Genomic DNA, 25,643 nt, shown 5'->3' on the forward strand with positions numbered 1-25,643 from the left:
TCCTTATATTAAGCAAACCAGACTGCACCATTTAAAAAAAAATGTATTTTATACAGATAGCCAGGGGCACACTTCAACACTCAGACAATTTACAAATGAAGCATTTGTTTAGTGAGTCCACCAGATCAGAGACAGTAGGGATGACCAGGGATGTTCTATTGATAAGAATTCAAAGTGCAACAAGTACTTTTGGGTGTCAGGGAAAATGTATGGAGTAAAAAGTACATTATTTTCTTTAGGTGTGTGGCAGTAAAAGTTGTCAAAAATATAAATCGTAAAGTACAGATACCCCCAAAAACTACTTAAGTACTTTTACTTACTGTAAGTACTTTACATCACTGGTTGCGTGCCACGTCATCGACTGTTCAGTCAGGCATCCGATGGCTAAGTCCTGTTCTCCTACTCAGATGTTGCTGACTCATGCCAGATCTTGCTAATCCTGGATGGGTGTTTTACGTATCAGCTAACCACATGTTAATAGCAATCTGGCGCTCGACCTAACAGTCTGATATGTCACACAACCATTGGTTAATGCATGCAATGTCTAAGCAAGGGATCACAACCTATACCATATGATGTGGTTAGCTGATAGTTTAATACAGATCTGGCATGTGTCTGTGATGCAGTTGGCCAGCAGGCACTCGACCCTAATGCTGCATTCATAAGCAAGTGGGAAGGTGGTAATTACCAGTTGCAAAGTCGTAAATACCAGTTGGATGCATTCACATGCTTTGAACTCGTTGAGAAACGGTAATTGGCGAATGGCCAACAAGCTATGTCAACCATGAACTAATAATGTGGAAATTGAGCAGGTTATTGGAGTAACCCTGGATTGTAAATTGTCATGGTCAAAACATACTGATACAACAGTAGCTAAGATGGGGAGAAGTAAGTCCATGGCGCTGCTCTACCTTCTTGACAGCGCTATTGACAAGGCAGGTCCTACAGGCCCTAGTTTTGTCACACCTGGGCTACTGTTCAGTCGTGTGGTCAGGTGCCACAAAAAAGGACTTGTTGACTTGGCTCAGAACAGGGCAGCATGGCTGTCTCTTGGATGTACACGGCGAGCTAATGTCAATCTCTCTTGGCTCAAAGTGGAAGAGAGACTGACTTCATCACTGCTTATATTTATGAGAGGTATTGACATGTTGAATGCACCGAGCTGTCTGTTTGAACTGCTGGCGCATAGCTCGGACACCTAAGTCCAGAACAGACTATGGGAGCTGCACAGTACTACATAGAGCCATGACTACATGGAACTCTATTCCACATCGACTAACTGATGCAAGCAGTAATATTAGATTTAAAAAACAGATTAAAAAGACACCTTATGGAACAGCGGGGACTGTGAAGCAACACAGGCATAGGCACAGACACATACATACACACACACGATAAAACATGCGCACTATACACACACGTACACATGGATTTTGTACTGTAGATATGTGGTGGAGTAGGGTCCTGAGGGCACACAGTGTGTTGTGAAATCTGTGAATGTATTGTTATGTTTTTAAAATTGTATGAACTACCTTAATTTTGCTGGACCCCAGGAAGAGAAGCTGCTGCCTTGGCCAGAGGTCAGCATGTGGGTAAGTCGGAGCTCAGGCATGATAGACGAGTTTCCCACTTGTAATTACCAGTTGGAGGGACGTTCAAGTGGATTTTTCCCAGTGGTACTTGGTTAGGATCGTAACATTACCTGCCACATATCTGGAAGTCAGCAAGGGCAGGTATGTAATGCTGCATTCGTAACCAAGTGGGAAGTGGACATTTACCACATACAACTGTGAATAATCGACTTGAACGGCCCTTCAACTGGTATTTACTGGTGGAAACTCGCCTATTATCCAGAGCTCCCACTTCTCCTAAGGAAATTACCTTGATAACCGCATTTTCTGCACTTAAATGCAGCAAAACATGATTTATAAAAAGCTCTCCATTAATATGGTTTTTGAACACTATAATTTGTTTACAAGCATGATAGCTGTAATCCTAATTTTAGTTGATGGTTTATGTAGCTTGTTGGCCATTAGGCAATCGGTGTTTCTCAACAAGTTCAAAGCACGTGAATCACAGGAGGTTGGTGGCAACTTAATTGGGGAGGATGGGCTTGTAGTAATGGCTAGGAGGGGAAAATATGGAATCGTATCACCTACACTAAACACATGGTTTCCATGTGTTTGATGCTATTCCACTTTCTCCGTTCCAGACATTATCATGAGCCATCCTCCACTCAGCAGCCTCCACTGACATGAATGCATCCAGCTGATATTCATGAATTCACTATTGGTAAATTCCCACTTCTATCCTGGTTACAAAAGGAGCATAAGTGAAATGATTACATATTTTAAACATTACTATTTCCACGCATAGAATAAGCATACGCATTTTATTACTGGCAAAACAATTTATGAACTAAAATGATACCACCCCTTCTTCAAGAACAGAGTAGCGCTTGCGTAGTGTAAAGGTGCTCAAGCAAGTATGTGCATTCTTTCAGGAACACACTTTGACCCCTAGTGCATGATACTTGCTTGTACCTGCTCCACCAAACTCAGTCAAAGACAGTGGTGCAAGTTAACCTGTTGGGGCTAGGGGGCAGTATTTTCACTGCCGGATAAAAAACGTACCCGATTTAAACTGGTTATTACTCTTACCCAGAAATGAGAATATGCATATAATTAGTAGATTTGTATGGAAAACACTCTAAAGTTTCTAAAACTGTTTGAATGGTGTCTGTGAGTATAACAGAACTCATATGGCAGGCCAAAACCTGAGAAGATTCCATGCAGGAAGTGCCCTGTCTGACAATTTGTTGTCCTTCTAGGGCATCTCTATCAAAAATACAGCATCTCTGCTGTAACGTGACATTTTCTAAGGCTTCCATAAGAAGGCGCCAGAAAGTGGAATGAGAGCTCTGCATTCTCTGGGCGAAAAACAGCAGGAGTGTTTGTGAGTGGTCAGGCAGGGAACACTGACACTGGAGCGCGCGTGCATGAGAGGACTCCATTTTTTCTTTCTCTCTTTGAACAAATACAACGTCGCCTGGTTGGAATATTATCGCTATTTTACGAGAAAAATCTCATAAAAATTGATTTTAAACAGCGTTTGACATGCTTCGAAGTACGGTAATGGAATATTTTGAATTCTTTTGTCACGAAATGCGCCCTTCGGATACTGACCTCAACGCACAAACAAAACGGAGATATTTCTATATAACTATGGATTATTTCGAACCAAAACAACATTTGTTGTTGAAGTAGAAGTCCTGGGAGTGCATTCTGACGAAGAACAGCAAAGGTAATTCAATTTTTCTAATAGTAAATCTGAGTTTGGTGAGGGCCAAACTTGGTGGGTGTCAAATTAGCTAGCCGTGATGGCCGGGCTATCTACTCAGAATATTGCAAAATGTGCTTTCGCCGAAAAGCTATTTTAAAATCTGAAACCGCGATTGCATAAAGGAGTTCTGTATCTTAAAATAATTGTTATGTATTTTGTGAACGTTAATCGTGAGTAATTAAGTAAATTCACCGGAAGTTTGCGGTGGGTATACTAGTTCTGAACATCACATGCTAATGTAAAAAGCTGGTTTTTGATATAAATATGAACTTGATTGAACAAAACATGCATGTATTGTATAACACAATGTCCTAGGAGTGTCATCTGATGAAGATCATCAAAGGTTAGTGCTGCATTTAGCTGTGGTTTTGTTTTTTGTGACATATATGCATGCTTTGAAAATGGCTGTGTGATCATTTTTGGCAGTGTACTCTCCTGACATATTGTAATGTTTTGCTTTCGCTGTAAAGCCTTTTTGAAATCGGACAGTGTGGTTAGATTAACGAGAGTCTTGTCTTTAAAATGGTGTAAAATAGTCATATGTTTGAGAAATTGAAGTTATAGCATTTATGAGGTATTTGTATTTTGTGCTACGCGATTCCACTGGCAAACGTCCCACCTTGCCCAGGGAGGTTAATGGTAATGTTAGACAATAAAAACAAATGTATTTTAAACAGTAATAAATATTTAGAGTTGAGCTGCGCAGGCTACATGTACAGTATGTCATAATTTACTGCAAACAAACAAAATGTCCGCATGGCGTTAACCGGCCTGTACCACGGCTACCACTTATTAGAACAGAGGAGTGGAGGAGCGCTATGTGCTTCTCCACAATCTCCACCAATAAAAACTATGAACACATTTTTTTTATTAGCATGAAGTAAAGGTTTTTGTATTAGTTAAGTTACACATTTCACAATAAATTCTTGACAAAAAATGTGACAATACATAGGCTACTAAATATCCCATCAGAATATAGGAGATGAATAACATTAACTGTAGATCAGATGGTATTTCACAAAGTTATAATTCTCTTTTTCCCTTAATTTTTTCTTCCCCCTTTTCTTCTCACATCTCTCCATCTCCATCTCCTCCTTGAAGTCTTCTCCGCCTGGCTGCCTTTTCCAACTCAGTTTGGCATCTTGAGACATCTCCTTCTCCATCATTTTATACCTGTATCTGCTGTAAGGTGGCCTCCAGCACAGCCAGATCAGTCATGGACACAGAGGAGTCTGGTATCAGCTTCACTCTGACTACTTATCTTTTCATATATGAAGGGCACCATGGCAGAAGAAAGGGTATGTCATTTCATATCTCTCAACTTCATATTCCCATTTGTGTGTAGAAGACACCACACATTTGTGGGTCACATTGCGTTGAGGTTGTCCTTGCTTCCAGCTTTTGAATGAGTAGGCACTCTGGTCTGACCACTTGAAGGAGTCTCTGCGCAGGCCGATCCATGTATAATACCCCCACGTTGTAGTCGTCTGGATCTTCTGGTTTTCATTCTGGTTCAGGGCACTGGCTAGGTCTGTGTAGTGCTGTCAACAGTACTTCTAATATAATCAGAGATAATCTTCCCAGATAAAGGCTAAGTCCACAGCAACATATAGGGAATTTATCTCTGAAATTAGAGAAATAGGCAGATTTCATAAAACCAATAGTTACTGTAAATACAAGGACTACTGTCAAGGGATATGTGGGTTAGTGTTTAAGTGGTTGGGTAAGTAAAGACATGTATTGATAAAAACAAAAATATGTTATGGCCGAGATTAAATCCATATCGTGGAAGATTTGAATGCAGAGAATGCATTCACGGTAACCACTGCATATGTCGGTTCAATCGGATAATACCTTAAAATGTTAATCGCACTATAATCCAGTTTTTACAATCTGAACCATACCGTACCATCTTCCAGTCGTCCAGTGCGTTTTTGCACAATGGTGTTGGGTTGTCATCACCCAAGTTCCCGTCAAGACATTCCCCTGAATGTAACCAATACCACCTGACAGAATCCTCCTTCAGCAGCCCTATCCAGACTGATCCTCTATAACCACTGCCTACAGAGTCCTCCATGCTGTCTATGGTGGCCAGGTCAGTGTACCTCTCTCTGCAGTAACTCTGGGTTTCACCACTACGCACACTCAAATGTACAGACAGACTGACAGACGGACGGATGAACAGACAGACAGAAAGATAGTGCCACTGACCTGAGAGGAGCAAGACGAGAAATGTCCTCCCCTCCATTTCTGTAATAGAGTTAGTTGTAAAACAAGGAGTGATAGTAACGATGGTCAAACTCCTTTGTCCATTACGTAACATATTATATAATTCCTCCCTTTTCAACATTGAACGTTCAAATTTCGGTAATTACATTCTAAGATAGTGACAATAGCATGATATTTATTTTTACAGTATTTGTCATTATCATTATGATTATTTTCAAAGATTGATTCATTAATATGTCAGGTTTCTTTGGAATACCTTAAACAACCAAGTCAAGATGGCATACCAGTCTTTTTAATAAAAGATAATACTTTTTACCTACAAAGGGAACGGCTGAGGTTCCAGATCCAAAGCTTTTCCATCTGCTAAGGATATTGTGTATATCCCTCTTCTTCTCCATCTCCCTTCAGATGTAGTAACATCTTTACTCAATGTCACAGCACTGGCACACCTGATTTAACCAGTTAAACACTTCATCATTTTTTTGAACAGGTATGCAAATGCTGGGCTGGAAGAGGAGGCTGAAAAGATTTGGCATTGGCCCTTAGATCCTCAAAAGATTCTACAGCTGCACCATTGAGAGCATCTTGAACGGTACGGCCACTGCACTACCCTCGACCGCAAAGCTACAGAGGGTGGTGCGGATTTCACTTGGGCTGAGCTCCCTGCCATCCAGGACTTCTATATCAGGCTGTGTCAGAGGAAGGCCCAAAAAATTGCTAATGGTAATAGAGCATCGGCCCTCGCACCAACAGGCTCTGTGACAGCTTCTACCCCCAAGCCATAAGACTGCTAAATAGTTACTCAAATGTTAACCCGGACTATCTGCATTGACCTTATCTTACACTGACTCTATGCACACTCACAAGACTACTCATTCACTCACTCTCACTCACTCACTCACTCACTCACTCACTCACTCACTCACTCACTCACTCACTCACTCACTCACTCACTACATACATACGCACACACACGCGCGCGCGCGCGCGCGCCCACACACACACACACACACACACACACACACACACACACACACACACACACACACACACACACACACACACACACACACACACACACACACACACACACACACACACACACACACACACACACTCTCTCTCTCTGCTGGTACTCTGTTCTTTATTTTACTTGTATTATTATTATTATAATCTATTCTGATGCCTAGGCACTTTACCCCTGCCTTTATGTACATATCTACCTCAAATACCTTGTACCCCTGCACATTGATATGGTACTGGTACCCTGTGTATGTAGACAAGTTATCGTTACTCATTGTGTATTTATTCCTCGTATATATCTAAGTTCTTGTGTATTTTAATCCGATGTGTTATTTATTAGTTTTTTTCCTTATTTTTAACTCTGCATCATTGGGAAGGGCTCATAATTATTTCATGGTAAAGTCTACACCTGTTGTATTTGGCGTATATAACAAATACATTTTGATTTGATTTGAAAAACAAAGATGTGCAAACCTAGGGGGTCCCCAAGTTACAGATAGGGAAAAACTGTTTTATAGACTAATGTATGTGTACATGGGGCTTTGATGGGTCTTTGGGTACAAACTTCCATCATGTGCCATGCTTCAATCAGCAACTAAAAAAAGATGCTATCCATATCCATTTTTGTGAACACCTTTTTTATTGACTATTAACGAACAGAAATAGCAAATTGTTATCTTTCATTTAAGGCCTTTTGTAACGGTGTGGTATATGAATGTGTTATATCCAATGATGATCTAGAAAATGCACTCTGTCTCAAGTTCAAGTTGACTAGTAGCCTATTTAAAACAACATGAGAACTTTCCTTCACACAATATGCTTTGTTTGTTTAAAGCCAGACATCAGTGGAAATGCCATTAACTACTCAACTCCATCCATTTGCTATGCTTTGTGTTTGAAGAAAAAGTAGAGAATCTGTCAGGTCTTTGATGCTGTGGTCATGATGATTCCAGTAACTGCATTGTGTTGCCTACACCACAGTTATAGTCACCCACACTGTGTGTGTGTGCATTGTGCCGCCATACACTCTAAAAATTAGGGGTTCAACAAGGGTTCTTCTAAGGTCCTCAAAGCTCTTAGAAGAACCTTAGGGTTCTCGGCACTGAACATTTCCCCCAAAAGGTTCTTCCAATAACCCCATAGGAGGTGGGGTTCATCGAAGGATGGTGGGTGTTCTTGCAGGAACCTAACTGCCCAACTGAAACATTTGGATTTGAATTTGAAAGGACAGCAGGTGCACACAATTAACTGAAAAATGTGCAGATCTCCTCAATTTAAGGTAAGCTTTGTCCCTTGTATGATCTAAATTTATATTGTTTGATGATGATAGCGTCTATCTTTTCATATTTGTGCAAATCTTTCTAAAACAGAAAATTGACAATTTAATGAATATTAAATCAACAAAGAGTTAAAGGCTGTATCACATCCGGCCGTGATTGGGAGTTCCATAGGGCAGCGCACAATTGGCCCAACATTGTCCAGGTTTGGCCGGGTTAGGCTGTCATTGTAAATAAGAATTTGTTCCTAACTGACTTGCCTGGTTAAATGAAGGTTAAATAAAACATTTAAAATGAATATGTTGAAGGCTAGCTGTATTGGGTGCAGATGACTGAACTGCTCACTTTTGTGTCTATGTCTGCAGGTATACAGACAAGGAGGCATACAAAGGTATACAAATTGGTATCGGTATGTTATGCAGATCACATTTAACATCCTCCTCCCTTAACTGTTCAATTAATATATCCCATAGGCCTCTACATTATGGACAAGGTATGTGAATGAAAACCATTAACAAAACAGTTTTTTCATTCACATTTACCACAAAAACTAATGTATGAATACTGTTGTGTGCATGTTTTGTTAATCATCATATTTTTGGATTCAGACTTCACCTTTCCTACACCTCTGGTGAATATAACAGGAAATCTGTTCGATCACCATGCACTGCAAATTCATTCTGGCTATGGATACGGAGAACATCAACACATTAACATCAACACGTCAGAGGATATACCCATTGGACTTGGGTATATCTTCGAAGAACTTATAGGGGTTCCCCAACAGTTTCAATTTGAAGAACCCCTAAAGGATACTCCAGGAACCTTTTCTTTTTACAGTGTAAGCAAGTGTGCGTACGTGAAAGTGTGTGTGCATGTGTATGTGTGTTATGAAAGGGTTCACTTCGGATCCCTGGGTCCATGGCAGACCCTAGATGATGCTTTTGCCTACACAATTCCCTCCTCCTGTGCTTCAGGCAGCAAATAATAACAACTCTGGGAATGGATTAGGGAAAACAACCTGAATAATAAAGGTAGGATAGCTACTGTGGTCTGACATCACAGCTCATTTATTCTCATTTGATTCTCATTCCATAGTCTTTCCATGTAATGTACATAGAAAGCAGGAGGCCTGTACAGGGTGTTGTATGTATTAAGGGGGAGAGAGAGCGAGTGAGATGGATAGATTGTGAGACAAAGGTCAACGGCTGTTCAATTCACTCCATCAGTTAGCTGTCAAAATGCATTAGACTAGGTAGCAGACCTAGGCAGCCGTGCATTCAACGGTGCGATGTATACTTGTTCCTGCAGGTGGCACAAGTGCTCCTGTGCATTCTCATTCATATATACAGTATGGGCATTTGTACAGAGCACAATATTTGTTAATGATGTAGTGTTGGGACGTAAACATAATCAAAGATAGTACTTTCTGATTTGTAGATCATGCAAGATAATGATGTTTTGCTTTCAGTGTATACATGAATAAAAATGTTTTATTATTGTGTGCAGTGAGAGATCTTTGTAAGAAGATGAGAGAGGAAGATAAATAGGGTGTGAGCGAGAAGGAGCAAGAAAGAGAGAGAGGGGTAGTAGAAAGATGGAGAGCGAGAGGGATGCGGGAGGTAGAGACAGACCATTGAGGGCATAGATATTTTATGACCTTTGGCTCAATGCTCAGGGAGCAGAATTAGGCTGTAGAGAGGAGGAGAGAGAGAGACAGAGAAAGTGAGGGAGGGAGGGAGATCCAATTCTACAGTAGGCAAATCAGCCAACACTAACAATAGCTCTTCCATATCAGCAGCGGAAAGAAACTGGATAATTTGAATACTTTCACGGCCCTCAGCTGAATTTACATAAAGGGACGTCACAGCCTGGTGAAAGGGTAATATTGTTGCATGCCTCTGAGACCACGTGTAAGTGAATATCTATGCCAACAGTAATGACACATCGCTGTCAAGGCCTCCTGTCAATCCCACTGAGAAGTATTCTAAGAGTGGAATGAAATAAGGCTGGTTTTCTCTCCAGAGGATGATTTTGCTGTGGTGAATGTTGATGCTGTTGCTGAATTTCCTTTTACAGTATTTTGTCTTCTAGCTGTCACTGCATGTGCCCTTATCTTCCTTGCTCTCTCCACCTGTACCCTCGTCTCTGTGCATCAGTTGATCTGGATGTGTGTTTGCGTGCGTGCGTACGTGTGTGTACACAGTATTTAAGTGTGTGTGTGTGGATACAGAGCAGCAAGGGGAACTGCCCCTCCCTACTTTCTAACCCTGCACCCCAACCCGAGTACTCCATTCTGCCACCTTTGGTCTCTTGGCCCTCCCACCCGGTCAGCCCAGTCAAAGTTCTTCTCTGTCCTAGCACTCAAATGGTGGAATGAGCACCACTTTTCTTGAGCTGACACTAGCCCTTGTCTTTTTTTACTAGCACTGAATTTGCTGATAGCTACTTCATTGAGGAAACATTTCACTTACTATGACTGTGATATGTGGTTGTCTCACCAAGCTGGCTTACTATAGGCACAAACTGTAAATTGCTATGGATAAGAGCTTCTGCTAAATGACTAAAACGTAAATATGTGTGCGTGCATGTATGCGTGTGAGTTCACCGTCCAAGTGTGTGTGCAGTGTGTGTTTACGTAGTAACCCTGTCTGTGTGTGCCGGGTATTTGTGAATGCAGGCGGAGCCCTCTGCTCCAGTGGGGTTGAGGTGCCTGTCTGTCTCACTGCAGTTACTGTTCGAGGACAAGAGCACAATGATGCGAAGAGCATCCCTCCAAAAACCTGGCATTTGGAATAATGTGCCACCCACTGGCTCGTGACAGTTAGGGGGAAAATGAAAATAACCTGGCTGGAGGAGAATTGGTGTTATGTCATTTTTATATGGTGTGTAAAGTGACTTGACAAGCGCCTTCTTCACTGTGGTTTCAAAAATATTGATTATCTCTAAAAGAAAAAAGAAAAGCAGGACCACTACTTGGGTGTTTCATGTATTTTGCAGTATGTTTGAAGCACACTGATTGGCTTTTGTTTTTGAGTGTGTTTTCGTTTGCGCATTGACTGTTTGAGCGTTTCCTCTCGTGGCCACAGGCAACAAAGAAGTTGCAGACTCCACCTTTAATGGACAACGGTACAATTTAAAGGGAGATGCATTCCTGCAGCCACCTTAATAAACAAAGCAATAGAAAGAAACAAGATAAAACTAGTTGCACATTTCAAACAAAACCCAACAAAAACAAACATAACACTGAACAGTACAGTACTAGCTATAGCACAAGGCATAAAAAAACTATATTTTTCTTCCCAAACATTTACAGATTTTCTTAAAAACTTCAAGAAGCAATCACAGACATTGTATAAAAGCATCATACAGTTGAGCAGCCATCTGTATCAGATTATAATTTACAAACTTACTGAAGGATAAATACTTTTGGGCCTATTCCTAACTCGAGAGATGCACACTTTCCATTACATCAGTGCATGATTTACATGAAATTCCAAGTTAGTGCATTTCCCAAGTTAGGACTGTGCTCTATACGAGTGATAAATAACAGTTCAATGAGGTGGGGGTGAAAGCAGTCCATAAATTCATGGGGAACTCACAAATCATCTATATATGTAATGTATAGTATACCTTATGATAGCTTTCGTCCAAATCTCTGTTGGTCTCTTCCTTGTGGTGAATTCTAAAGTACAGCCAAGATAATCTCTGGCAGCAGATATGGCTACATCAGGTCGTGATTGGAAGAACATAGGGCAAGTCTCACATGGCACCCTATTCACCATATAGTGCACTATGTAGGAAATAGGGTGTCATTTGAGATGTAGCCATAATAGACAGTTGTCCTTCATTTCAGCCTTCAGAAGAAGGCTAGCGAGGTGTAGCATGTAGCATCAGTAGGGTGCAAACTTCTGCCTGTCGGGTTTCTTGATGCAGTTGGCCGAGGAGATTTTGGTAGTGTAGGCTGCCAGGGAGGCATGGGAAGGGGCTGCGGTAACAGCGACCTGGGGGGCGGGGCTGGAGAGAGTCAGGAAGGGGACAGACTTGACCCCTAACAGACTGGAGAAGGGCAGGGCGCCGTAGGGGTGGCCCATGACGGGGGTGGGGGAGAGGGTACCCATGGCTGCCAGGGTGGAGGCGGTGTGGGGGGAGGAGGCCGGGGAAGCGGGATGTGTGAAGACCATATTGAGGTCAGCCATGTTGGGGGTGGCCATGGAGGCTGCCTGGGCCGTGGATTTAGCTGTCTCTAAACTATGGAGAGAGAAGAGTGGCTTACAATACAATATAATCGAATACAGTACAATGCAATACAATACAGGTGTATGAATTATCTAAGGGGTTATTACCAGAACAAGAGCACATGACCTCATTACTGCCTATCCCCAAGTTATTTAACCTTTAATCTGGACTGTTATGGAAACAGAATTCCCTCTACCTGTCAAATCCCCTCTCCTACTGATTGGTTAGCCTGGATCGCATTGGCCAATGGCCTTACCAGGAGGTGATGAGGTACTGGGCCAGGTTGATACTGACTGGTGTGCCAGTGATGGTGACGTGTCGGTCATTGGTTCCGTCCAGCTGGCTGCCGATCTTTATCTGAGCCCCCGACACCTGCCTGATCTCATTGATCTTAGTGCCCTGTCGGCCGATGATCGAGCCTATCAGCTGCAAGACATAGAACAATAGATGGATGGACAACTATATCCAGTGCATATCTATTTACGCAGAGATTTTAATCACTTGATTGCGTTCAGATTGCCTGAGAGTTAATTATTACATTGACATTGTTTTGACAGTTGTTTCAAGAGTCTCAATATTGCAATATATCAAACAAAGCTACTGTAGGCTATATGAAAGTGGTGTTGATGATGATGATGCTAACTATTAATAATGATTAAAAATGCTAGCAATAATTGTAAAAGCTTGTGTTGAGAATGTGCGTACATGCTATTGTTGGTCTTCTACGGTCTGTGTATGAAATGCACTCCTCTCTAAACATTGTGATCACATTGTTTGTATGTTATGGCCCTGTCATCTATATCACGCATGTGAAATACACAGTTTTTCCAACCTCTTCCTTAATTGCAGTGCACCGTGCCCTGGTAAAAGAGACAGGGTAGAGAGAGTTGGCATATTTGCCTCTTATTAATCTGAGTAGTCTAAAGGTTATAAAGACACAGGAGACAATAATACAAGAAACAACACTTCTGTAGCTTGTCAACTATGTGTCTGTCTATCCCTGTTCTCTCCTCTCTGCACAGGCCATACAAACACTTCACACCGCGTGGCCGCTGCCACTCTAACCTGGTGGTCCCAGCGCGCACGACCCACGTGGAGTTCCAGGTCTCCGGCAGCCTCTGGAACTGCCGGTCTGCAGCCAACAAGGCTGAGTTCATCTCAGCCTATGCTACCCTCCAGTCCCTAGACTTCCTGGCGCTGACGGAAACATGGATTACCACAGATAACACTGCTACTCCTACTGCTCTCTCTTCGTCTGCCCACGTGTTCTCGCATACCCCTAGAGCATCGAGCCAGCGGGGTGGTGGCACTGGAATCCTCATCTCTCCCAAGTGGACATTCTCTCTTTCTCCCCTGACCCATCTGTCTATCTCCTCATTTGAATTCCATGCTGTCACAGTTACCAGCCCTTTCAAGCTTAACATCCTTATCATTTATCGCCCTCCAGGTTCCCTTGGAGAGTTCATCAATGAGCTTGACGCCTTGATAAGTTCCTTTCCTGAGGATGGCTCACCTCTCACAGTTCTGGGTGACTTTAATCTCCCCACGTCTACCTTTGACTCATTCCTCTCTGCCTCCTTCTTTCCACTCCTCTCCTCTTTTGACCTCACCCTCTCACCTTCCCCCCCTACTCACAAGGCAGGCAATACGCTTGACCTCATCTTTACTAGATGCTGTTCTTCCACTAATCTCATTGCAACTCCCCTCCAAATCTCCGACCACTACCTTGTATCCTTTTCCCTCTTGCTCTCATCCAACACTTCTCACTCTGCCCCTACTCGGATGGTATTGCGCCGTCCCAACCTTCGCTCTCTCTCTCCCGCTACTCTCTCCTCTTCCATCCTATCATCTCTTCCCTCTGCTCAAACCTTCTCCAACCTATCTCCTGATTCTGCCTCCTCAAACCTCCTCTCCTCCCTTTCTGCATCCTTTGATTTTCTCTGTCCCCTATCCTCCAGGCCGGCTCGGTCCTCCCCTCCTGCTCCGTGGCTCGACGACTCACTACGAGCTCACAGAACAAGGCTCCGGGCAGCCGAGCGGAAATGGAGGAAAACTCGCCTCCCTGCGGACCTGGCATCATTTCACTCACTCCTCTCTACATTCTCCTCTTCTGTCTCTGCTGCTAAAGCCACTTTCTACCACTCTAAATTCCAAGCATCTGCCTCTAACCCTAGGAAGCTCTTTGCTACCTTCTCCTCCCTCCTGAATCCTCCTCCCCCTCCCCCCCCCCCCTCCTCCCTCTCTGCGGATGACTTCGTCAACCATTTTGAAAAGAAGGTTGACGATGTCCGATCCTCGTTTGCTAAGTCAAACGACACCGCTGGTCCTGCTCACACTGCCCTACCCTGTGCTTTGACCTCTTTCTCCCCTCTGTCTCCAGAGGAAATCTCGCGTCTTGTGATGGCCGGCCGCCCAACAACCTGCCCACTTGACCCTATCCCCTCCTCTCTTCTCCAGACCATTTCCGGAGACCTTCTCCCCTTCCTCACCTCGCTCATCAACTCATCCTTGACCGCTGGCTACGTCCCTTCCGTCTTCAAGAGAGCGAGAGTTGCACCCCTTCTGAAAAAACCTACACTCGATCCCTCCGATGTCAACAACTACAGACCAGTATCCCTTCTTTCTTTTCTCTCCAAAACTCTTGAACGTGCCGTCCTTGGCCAGCTCTCCTGCTATCTCTCTCAGAATGACCTTCTTGATCCTAATCAGTCAGGTTTCAAGACTGGGCATTCAACTGAGACTGCTCTTCTCTGTGTCACGGAGGCTCTCCGCACTGCTAAAGCTAACTCTCTCTCCTCTGCTCTCATCCTTCTAGACCTATCTGCTGCCTTTGATACTGTGAATCATCAGATCCTCCTCTCCACCCTCTCCGAGTTGGGCATCTCCGGCGCGGCCCACGCTTGGATTGCGTCCTACCTGACAGGTCGCTCCTACCAGGTGGCGTGGCGAGAATCTGTCTCCGCACCATGCGCTCTCACCACTGGTGTCCCCCAGGGCTCTGTTCTAGGCCCTCTCCTATTCTCGCTATACACCAAGTCACTTGGCTCTGTCATATCCTCACATGGTCTCTCCTATCATTGCTATGCAGACGACACACAATTAATCTTCTCCTTTCCCCCTTCTGATAACCAGGCGGCGAATCGCATCTCTGCATGTCTGTCAGACATATCAGTGTGGATGACGGATCACCAGCTCAAGCTGAACCTCGGCAAGACGGAGCTGCTCTTCCTCCCGGGGAAGGACTGCCCGTTCCATGATCTCGCCATCACGGTTGACAACTCCCTTGTGTCCTCCTCCCAGAGTGCTAAGAACCTTGGCGTGATCCTGGACAACACCCTGTCGTTCTCCACTAACATCAAGGCGGTGACCCGATCCTGTAGGTTCATGCTCTACAACATTCGCAGAGTACGACCCTGCCTCACACAGGAAGCGGCGCAGGTCCTAATCCAGGCACTTGTCATCTCCCGTCTGGATTACTGCAACTCGCTGTTGGCTGGGCTCCCTGCCTGTGCCATTAAACCCCTACAACTCATCCAGAATGCCGCAGCCCGTCTGGTGTTCAACCTTCCCAAGTTCTCTCACGTCACCCCGCTCCTCCGCTCTCTCCACTGGCTTCCAGTTGAAGCTCGCATCCGCTACAAGACCATGGTGATTGCCTACGGAGCTGTGAAGGGCACGGCACCTCCATACCTTCAGGCTCTGATCAGGCCCTACACCCAAACAAGGGCACTGCGTTCATCCACCACTGGCCTGCTGGCCCCCCTACCTCTGAGGAAGCACAGTTCCCGCTCAGCCCAGTCAAAACTGTTTGCTGCTCTGGCACCCCAATGGTGGAACAAGCTCCCTCACGACGCCAGGACAGCGGAGTCAATCACCACCTTCCGGAGACACCTGAAACCCCACCTCTTTAAGGAATACCTAGGATAGGATAAAGTAATCCTTCTAACCCCCCCCCCCCCCTTAAAAGATTTAGATGCACTATTGTAAAGTGGTTGTTCCACTGGATATCATAAGGTGAATGCACCATTTTGTAAGTCGCTCTGGATAAGAGCGTCTGCTAAATGACTTAAATGTAAATGTAAATGTTATTGATTTCCATCGCCGTGGCAACTTTCCAAACAAATCACTTCCCAAACACGACCCAGAAGAGAAGCATCTCTTGGCTAATGGAAAACGCAATAGGAAAATAATTCAAAACATGATCTATAATCCGGACAGTTTGTGTAATGTCTTTTTGCTGACATTAGTTCATAAGATGCTGACATGAGTTTATATTGGGTCTTAGAAGATGTTATCCAGTTTCTGTTTCTAGAGAACAATGGCCAAGGCCGGAGGATCATGCTAGGCCTAAGGATCAGAGTCTATTCCAAGGGTCTAAGCGTGAGTGCAGGGTGTCAGGCCACAGAGGCAGGGTTATGCTGTCAGATATACGGTGAGAGGCCTTGACAGTGATGGAGTATCACCAGTATGTGTGTGTTGGCAGTTTAATGATGGATGACTGATAGTGGCCCCTGCGAGAGAGACACACACACACACACCACACACACACACACACACACACACACACACACACACACACACACACACACACACACACACACACACACACACACACACACACACACACACACACACACACACACACACACACACACACACACACACACACACACACACACACACACACACACACACACACACACTTAGTTCTCCTGCTTCTGTCCTTCTCTCTGTATTTCACATTCCTTTCCTGAGAAGTCACAGTCCTGTTTCGCAGCATCTGATTGGTCACACAGCATCCTGGTTGGTCTCTGGCTATTCTTGGCCGAGCAGATTATTCTGGGAGCAGCTAGCTAGGCACTGGCACAGCCCAGCCAGGCTAAAGAGCAGCCCTGGGAGACAACAAGCACCACTAGCACAGACCTGGGATCAGGGATTTGACCAGTACTCTCCCCTGCTGGGAGGGAGAATCAGTACCTCAGAACAATCCATTCCTGATGCTTATATTACATTGATTGTTAAAGCCAAAGTTCTGTTAAAACCATTGTAATCCAAAAACAATGTGGAGTAGAAGGCTCATTTTGAATGTCTGAAGGGCCAATTTCAGAGGTATGTGTAGGAGCTCTAGGGGCTTCCTACACATACCTAGTGTAGAGAAAGGGAAATACCATGCAGCAAATAAAACATTGTGTACGCTGGTGATTACCAGTGCTAAGCAGGGCATACACAGTACAGTAACACTGCATGCCTCACCTCAACTGTATCACCTCAGCTGCTACTGTGTAACTGGCCTAAATTATCTTAGAATTCCTGCTGAAGTAGTAATTTGGAAAATGACACAGGAAGAAGGATGTGGTGGGAGAGTCACCATTTTTATCCAGGCTTAATCTTCCCTAGGCAGAAGTACAGTATATTGCTGACCATGTCTAAGCTCTTCCTCAATGCCTCTCTCTCTCTGTACCCTAAGGGTGCATCTCAATAGTATATGTGGCCTATTTACCTCATCTCCTTTTCTTCAGCTGCAGTCCTATGAAAGGGCAGGACAGGGGAAAGCAAATGCCTCGTATGTCCACAGATTGCTTTTACCTCTGCTATGTATTCAGATCAGCGCAGATCAAGATAAGCTGATGGAAGCTGTTTCAGACTATTGAGATGGACCCAGCCTAAATCTCCCACTGCACCTCTAAGAATGGATCTTCAAGCCTACAGTTTTTGCTCTGATTCTGCTATATGAGAGAGAGAGAGAGGAGAGAGAGAGAGAGAGAGAGAGAGAGAGAGAGAGAGAGAGAGAGAGAGAGAGAGAGAGAGACAGAGCTCAGCCATGGCTATGTCCTCTCTGGAACAATGGCTGGAGCTTAGACTCAGCTGTCCCAGTCATGCACCCCACTCTACAGCACCAGCCATTCCACTGACGGTTTGGTATTTAAGGGTTTGCTGGGGGGGAAAACGTTGTACAACAGTTATGTCTGGTTGGCATGTCATCTTGAATAGGAGAGCTTATTGCATTCTGTCATGGTGTGATTCATTTCAAGACTGTAGAGTACATGAAGTCTCTGATCCATTCAAATAGTTGGACAGCCAGTGCTAGATCATCACAGAGGGCAATCCGAGTAGTCTTCCTTTCCGAATTTATTCCAGCATCTCTGTCTTTTGCTCTGATTGGAGAGGCATCACATGCGGCGTCTGAGTGAGAGGGAGAGAATTGCTGGCAGTTTTTTATTGGCTGTTTTGACAGCAGAGAGAGAGTGTCTAAGTAGGTCAGGGAACATGAGAGGATTTACTGGGTACTCATGGGAGTCCCTCCGAGACACTGCAACTGGAACCCAGACAATAACACCAGGGGATCCATATTGGCTCAAAATCCCCACGACCTTGGGTTAGTCTGGGGTTATAATGACTTGGATAATTAGTATGTTGCCAAGATGTGTCCCCTTCTCTCCTTTGAAGTTACCCAAGACTACAGTCTCTCGCCCGCTTTCAACCCTTGAGCATCTGTCTAGCTGGTGTCACCTGCTTCTATGAGTTGTTTACGTGCAATGTGATATTTCTGCTTATGCTGTTGTTTGATGTGTTGTTTGGAATGAAGCCTAGAGTAGATTGTTCTGAATAACAGCATTTTGGGTTAGGGGTAAATTCCATTTAAATTCAGTCAATTTAGGAGATTCATTTAAATTCACATTCAATGATTGAAAAGCGGCAATTATTTTCAATTAGTATTTTTCAAATTTCCTAGAATTTAATTGGATGTTCAATTCACCTTCTGAATAGACTTAACCCAGAGGATATCTGAAAAAATTATTTAAATGTAGAATGTAATGTTATGTTCAATTAACTGCTCACATCATTTGGAATAAGGAGCTCCTGCGATGTCTGGGAGTTTGAGTCCATTCCTAGTGAGAGAAAATATGTAATTTAACAATCCCTTTCATACATTAATTCATATATTCATACATTAAATGTGGCTTGCAGGTCAAGCAAACCAGCCACATGAGGTTGGTGGCACCTTAATTGGGGAGGATGGGCACGTGGTAATGGCTGAAGAGGAATAAGTGGAAAGATATCAACAACATCAAACACAGGGTTTCCTTGTTTTTGATGCCATGCCATTCACACCGTTCCAGCCATTATTATGAGCCGTCCTCCCCAAAGCAGCCTCCACTGAAACCAGCATACTTGACATGCTACGTGATAAATATTTTTGATGGTATAACGGCTAGATTTAGCTAAGCAGCTAATTTCCATTTTAATAGATTTATGTTTAACAAGCCACCTTTCTCCAGGCTCTCTGATACTGTGGCGGAACACATCATTTCTTATAATACTTTCCCTTTTCACTGCCAAATATGAAGAGCTGTAGGGAGCTTCCTCTCATCTTCACTGCCACAAGCACATAATCAGTTGGGGTTATGACATGGATCCCTTCACTTAGCATTGTTGTAACAGGATATGTTCTATCTCTGCAGCTCATCCTTCCCTGACAAACTGTTGATGTTACTGATATTTGGCAGATGATATTAAAATATGACTAATAGAATATAAGACTACTTTTTGTATTTAATTGTACCTTTATTTAACTAGGCAAGTCAGTTAAGAATAAATTCTTATTTACAATGACAGCCTACCAGGGAACACTGCCTTGTTCAGGAGCAGAACAACAGATTTTTACCGTATCAGCTCGGGGATTTGATCCAGCAACCTTTCGGTTACTGGCTCTAACCACTAGGCTACCTGCCGCTGCATTAAGTGTTACAGTACCACTACAGTAAGTGCCAAGCCAAAATCTAGCTGTAGTGTAGTTAGTGTAACATGTTCGCTTTGGACTAACATCAGCCATCAAGAGAGGACATCTGGTTCAGTTTCGCTGCATGCTTTCTGATCCCTACATCTCCTACAGCTTTTATGACTATTCTTACTCACAGTTAAATGTATTTGACTGCCATTTGGGCTAAATAAAGTAAACTCATACCAGGAAGAACGGTTGTAGTCTGCTGGCACATGGGACTCTGCTGCATGTTCTGCTGCATGGATAGCTGATGTAGCTTGGCCAACTGAGATACAGGAAGAAAGAGCATATCCAAAATATATGTTAAACTTTTACTGCAGTGGGCTAAATCAGGGTCACACAGAGTGTTTCTTGGTAGTCTTAAACAAATCTACTTTGAAACAAAAGTATACACCTCAAACACATAGTTATGGGGTTACAAAAAATAAAACACATAGACCATGTCAGTTATAGAGTTGAAATGTATTCAATTTTGAATTCGCATCCCAGTATTACACTTTATATACTGTATATTACAGAAAACTGAAATATAACAAAGCTGTTTGACATAGAAACACCGGATTTTCGGGTTGTTAAAAAAAAAGTTTATTCATTATGAAAAATATGAATAATATTCCACCCATAAGGCCACTAGGTCATTTGACTGCATGAAAGGGCTACATAAAAAAATTACAGTGGGATAGTTAGGTTACTATATATAACTGCTGTATATATAACCCCACTTACCTCTGTATGTGGAATGCCATATTGGTTTTGTACAGTGTAGGCCTGGAAGAAATCACTCTGCATTAGGCAAATGACAGTAAAAAACACATTGTTATGCCAATAACCACTTACCAGACAGTGTATATAAGTGCATCACAGACATATGTAATATTTATACAGTATACTACATCAACAATGGCTAAGTATGTGGAAGCAAAGTGCATTTGTTGTGTATTGCAAAGTGGTTAGTGAGTATTATACACTTGCTATATGAATGTATAACTTGTGGCTCTATAACAGGCTATATAAACCCATAAAATGCATCCATAATGTATTACACAACACATGTTGCACATAGAAAGCGTTTCCAGCATCTTTAATGTGATTGCACTTCAGTCCAGATTGGACATCATCAGGGGTCTGCAATCTTCACAGCAGAGTGCCATTTAACCAACCTTCATATTCTGTAACGTGCCTCCTGTAATCCCCTCTCTCTCTCTCTCTCTCTCTCTCTCTTTCTCTCTCTCTTTCGCTCTCTCCCTTTCCTCTCTCCCCTCTCTACCCCCTTCCTGTCTCTCTCTTCCCTCTCTTCCCCTCCTCTCTCTCCTCCCACCCATCCTCTCTCTCGCTCCTCCTCATCTATCATAAGTCAGGGTGGTGTCCATGTATCCCCATTGTCAGGCCAGACAGCACCTAGCTAAACTCAATTCTGACCGACGGCAGCAGTCTGGCTAGTATTACCACTCCATGGAGACGTTAGATGCAATTCCCTATTATGCACCAAAATGACACAATCAACTCTAAGCACAGGAAACAATGTCAAATCTTTGGTAATACTATCATATTTGTATCACTAGAAGAGATACAGCAGGATCAATAACCATGATCGACTTAAGGGAAAATGAAAAGCTGAAAAGTCAATAAGTATTCAACCCCTTTCTTATAGCAAGCCTAAATAAGTTGATGAGTAAAAACGAGCTTTAGAAGACACATAATAAGTTGCATGGACTCACTCTGTGTGCAATAATAGTGTTTAACATGATTTTTGAATGACTACCTCATCTCTGTACCCCACACCTACAATTATCTGTAAGGTCCCTCAGTCAAGTAATGAATTTCAAACAGATTCAACCACAAAGACCAGGGAGGTTTTCCAATGCCTCGCAAAGAAGGGCACCTATAGGTAGATGGGTAAAAAAAGAAGCTGACATTGAATATCCCTTTGAGCATGGTGAAGTTATTAATTACACCCAGTCACTACAAAGATATAGGTGTCCTTCCTAACTCAGTTGCCAGAGAGGAAGGAAACCTTGGGATTTCACCTTGAGGCCAATGGTGACTTTAAAACAATTATAGTTTAATGGCGGTGATAGGAGAAAACTGAGGATGGATCAACAACATTGTAGTTACTTCACAATACTAACCTAATTGACAGCATGAAAGAAGGAAGCCTGTACATACAATGTTTGCAACAAGTCACTAAAGTAATTCTGCAAAAAATGGGGCAAGGAATTAACTTTTTGTGTAGATGGGTAAGAGAAAAAAATCTATTTAATCCATTTTGAATTCAGGCTGTGGAATAAGTCAAGGAGTATGAATACTTTCTGAAGGCACTGTATGTGTCATCTGTAGTTATAAAGAAAGGTCCTAAACAAGGCTTCTGTGACATCACAGAACAGGATTAAAAGTAAGAAAAACTGTGATTTTCAAAACCTGCAATGAGTTTCTAGCCAGAGGGACTGTATTTTCTTTCTCCCCATGTACCTGCGAATCTTATAGTGAAAATCACTGTTTTTAAAATGTTTTAACTGTTGATGATGTTTTCGGATAGAACTTTTTAACTTCATATTTTTATCTACAAAACATAGAAATGCACCGTTTTCACATATATACACTGTTATTGTGCTGTAGATAATGAAATTGCCCTTTAAGACCACTTTTGAGGTATGAAAATATTTGAAAACTATTCACCATTAAAGGTGTCGGTGACATCAGATCATCTGACACTCACCTGATGCAGGTCAAGACCACCCTGGGAGAGAGAGTACAGAGGGTGGGGGGAAAAGTCTGATGCCTCAAACACCTAAACACACACACACACACACACACACACACACACACACACACACACACACACACACACACACACACACACACACACACACACACACACACACACACACACACACACACACACACACACACACACACACACACACACACACACACACACACACATTATTACTATTATTTACCTTTATTTCACCAGATAATGTTAGGTAGCTCATTAATTACATACTGTAAACACAGTTTATCTAGGATAAGCTAAGTAGACATACTAATAGTAAAACATAAAAGCTAGAATCATGTAATTAATCAACAAGAACTAGCCTTTTAAAGTGTCCTCCCAGAGCACTTTCAACATCATATATGGGAAATTCCCACTGACTACATTCATTTTCCAACTGAAATGTATCACTGAAAACCCCTTTGGTTCCACTGAAATTTAAAATAACATATATTAATGTTTTCTTCCTTCCTTAGATCAAATAGGTCCCGAGTGGTCCTTGGAGCTCCATGTCAAACTCTCTCACGCACACCTGACTGGCTTATGGTATGAGTCACCATCCAGCCGAGTGTTTTCCCATTCCTGTTTATCCTCTGACAAATTACACAAACACTCCTTATCACTGCTCTGGATTCATTAAAGTGCTTCATCTTCCTCTGACCATAGATTCACCCTGCACTTTAATTTGATATGTTATCATGAGCTCTATCTCAACACAATACCATATCAAACATTTGAGAGTAATGCTCAGACAGCTCATATGCTGTAACAGGGTTTGGATCACCAGCGCAGGCAGGCATAGAAGCCAGGATCCACCACAGTTGAGCCGAACGCTAAAGGTCTCTAGACTGAGTGGCTAAAATGTTTCACTCCATGCATCCTAACATCACCCCCACCCACAATCTCATCCCCCCCACACATACTGTACATATAGTACAACCTCCAAGTAGCAACACTACCTCATATCTTCATGGGTTGAGTCATGGAGTGGCATTGAGGTGCATCATGAACCATAACTAAGGATCTTACATAGAATAGTGCTCTAAAGTCCCTCAATAAGTACACTGGACTATATTTCACATGACACGTCTATACAGGGTGTGGATGGGTTTGTGGCTTTCTCACTTGGTTGCCAGAGATGAGGAGGGCTCCTGGGGAGGGGCTGGGCCGGTAGGGAATGGTAGCACCCTTCGGGGGAGACTGGGGAGTCAAACATAGGTCAAGGGGTCTGATGTGGTGAGATATCGAAACACCTTTATCACCAAAATAAATATGACAGATGCAAGTCAAAACATGTATGAAGAATGTTTAATTTTAAGTCTGGCTATTGTGTCACTTATGTTGTGTAGGAGGGAAAGAAATGGAACAAATGGCATTGAACTATTAAGCACATAAAACACGAGGACAATTAATGGTGTATTTAGGGTTAGGGATATTTGTTCCTTTGTTTTTCTTCTGGTTCCATTTAGTCATTCATTTAACAGTACAACCATTGAAACGGCAGCTCTTTAGTGCTGATTGGATTGTTTTTGAGTTTGTAATCTCAGCCTTTGGCTCAAGTTGTTCAACATTCCTTTGGATATTTCAAACGGGTGCATGCACTACACACACACACACACACACACACACACACACACACACACACACACACACACACACACACACACACACACACACACACACACACACACACACACACACCACACACACACACACACACACACACACACACACACACACACACACTCTCTCTCTCTCTCTCTCTCTCTCTGACAAAAACCTACTCCCCTTCAGAGAAAACTCATGAACTCGCCAATTACTGGTTAATGGTTAAAACAACACACCGGAAGTTGTATAATTTATCATAAGGATGCAGGGTTGTCCGGAAATGTGGAGCATCTTTTCTGTGGGAGCAGTCAAAGCCGATTCTTTGTATAACTTGCATAATTTAAATCCTGAAGGCCCCACTGGAAGAGAATCCAAATGAAAGTTGCAAGCCTTTGAAGAAAGCCCTGGAAAACTGGATCAAACTAGCAATTAGGCAGTCCGGTCCAACTGCAATGCAAAAACAAAAAGGACGGCATGTACGGATTGGAGGGAAATAATCCTTCGGGTTGTTTTTTCCCTTTCCACCACTCCTGTTTCTTAAGAGAGCAGTTGTTTGAAGGAAAACACACTTTGCTGCAGGTCAGTTTGTTTTTTGAGCCAGGGTTCTTTCCTCTGCTCCATAATAAGCTGTCTCAGGGTCAAACAAGGTCAAAACCAGAGGAACCTGACTAATGTCTACTAAGCCTAAGAGAAGTTAACTATAGCTAGCTCTTTAGGAAGGATACCACATTTCCCTAAGGCTCAGGTTAGTATAACAGCAAATACAATTCTATTATCCCCTCCTAATTGTATTCTTGGTAAGGCAGTAATTCAATCAAATCAACACTATGGATAACACAAAGGCAGGAGAAATATAACATTGCTCTTGTGCTACGAAAATACAGAAACATTGTTATTGTTACTCCAGTGGCAGTGGAGTGTGGATTTGATTGAATTCCACTCTTGGTTATGGATGTGTGTGAGGGGGATAGGAAAGGGAGAAGGAGAGAAATGTCACCCTACCTCCAGGATTACTGTGCAGATTAGCTTGACACACTGGATTACCGAGTCTTGACTCCCCAATATCGTCACCCCTCGCTCAGTAGAGTTGGGCAGCAAATCTCCTGCCACCTGTATCTGTGCTCCGGTGCTCTGCCAATGATAGCAGTTTAAAGAAAGGATTACACCGATTCAGAAAGACATGGCATTCTAATAATCACACTGACATGGGTCCACCTCTGTGGTTTGTTGACCTAATAAATATGAAAGCTTAGCACTAAACATTGGGTGGTCATGGATGGATGGATGGAAAGACCTGCATACAAATTGTAGTGATCTGCAAAGAAATCAGCTTGCAGTAAAATCAAATAACAGAGCAACTCTATGAGAA

General features: G+C 43.0%; 1 protein-coding gene across 2 annotated transcripts in view; it reads right to left on the reverse strand.

Annotated features, from left to right (window-relative positions):
- Positions 1–10,969: 10,969 nt before the first annotated feature.
- Positions 10,970–25,643, reverse strand: part of LOC106571849 (poly(rC)-binding protein 4) — a 76,427-nt gene continuing 61,753 nt past the window's right edge. The window contains exons 7-14 of one of the 2 annotated variants that reach the window (XM_014145340.3): positions 25,277–25,405; positions 23,792–23,866; positions 22,610–22,681; positions 20,620–20,661; positions 20,077–20,158; positions 18,951–19,000; positions 12,367–12,536; positions 10,970–12,122 (exon numbers count right to left, since the gene is read on the reverse strand). In XM_014145340.3, the coding sequence (XP_014000815.1) occupies positions 11,765–12,122; positions 12,367–12,536; positions 18,951–19,000; positions 20,077–20,158; positions 20,620–20,661; positions 22,610–22,681; positions 23,792–23,866; positions 25,277–25,405 (978 nt within the window). In that variant the 3' untranslated portion in view covers positions 10,970–11,764. Of the gene's footprint in view, positions 12,123–12,366; positions 12,537–18,950; positions 19,001–20,076; positions 20,159–20,619; positions 20,677–22,609; positions 22,682–23,791; positions 23,867–25,276; positions 25,406–25,643 lie in introns of both variants that reach the window. The other variant, XM_014145339.3, reaches the window with a different exon arrangement.

Source organism: Salmo salar, chromosome 15, assembly GCF_965601325.2.
Source record: "Salmo salar chromosome 15, fSalSal1, whole genome shotgun sequence".
Classification (NCBI taxonomy): Eukaryota; Metazoa; Chordata; class Actinopteri; order Salmoniformes; family Salmonidae; genus Salmo; species Salmo salar.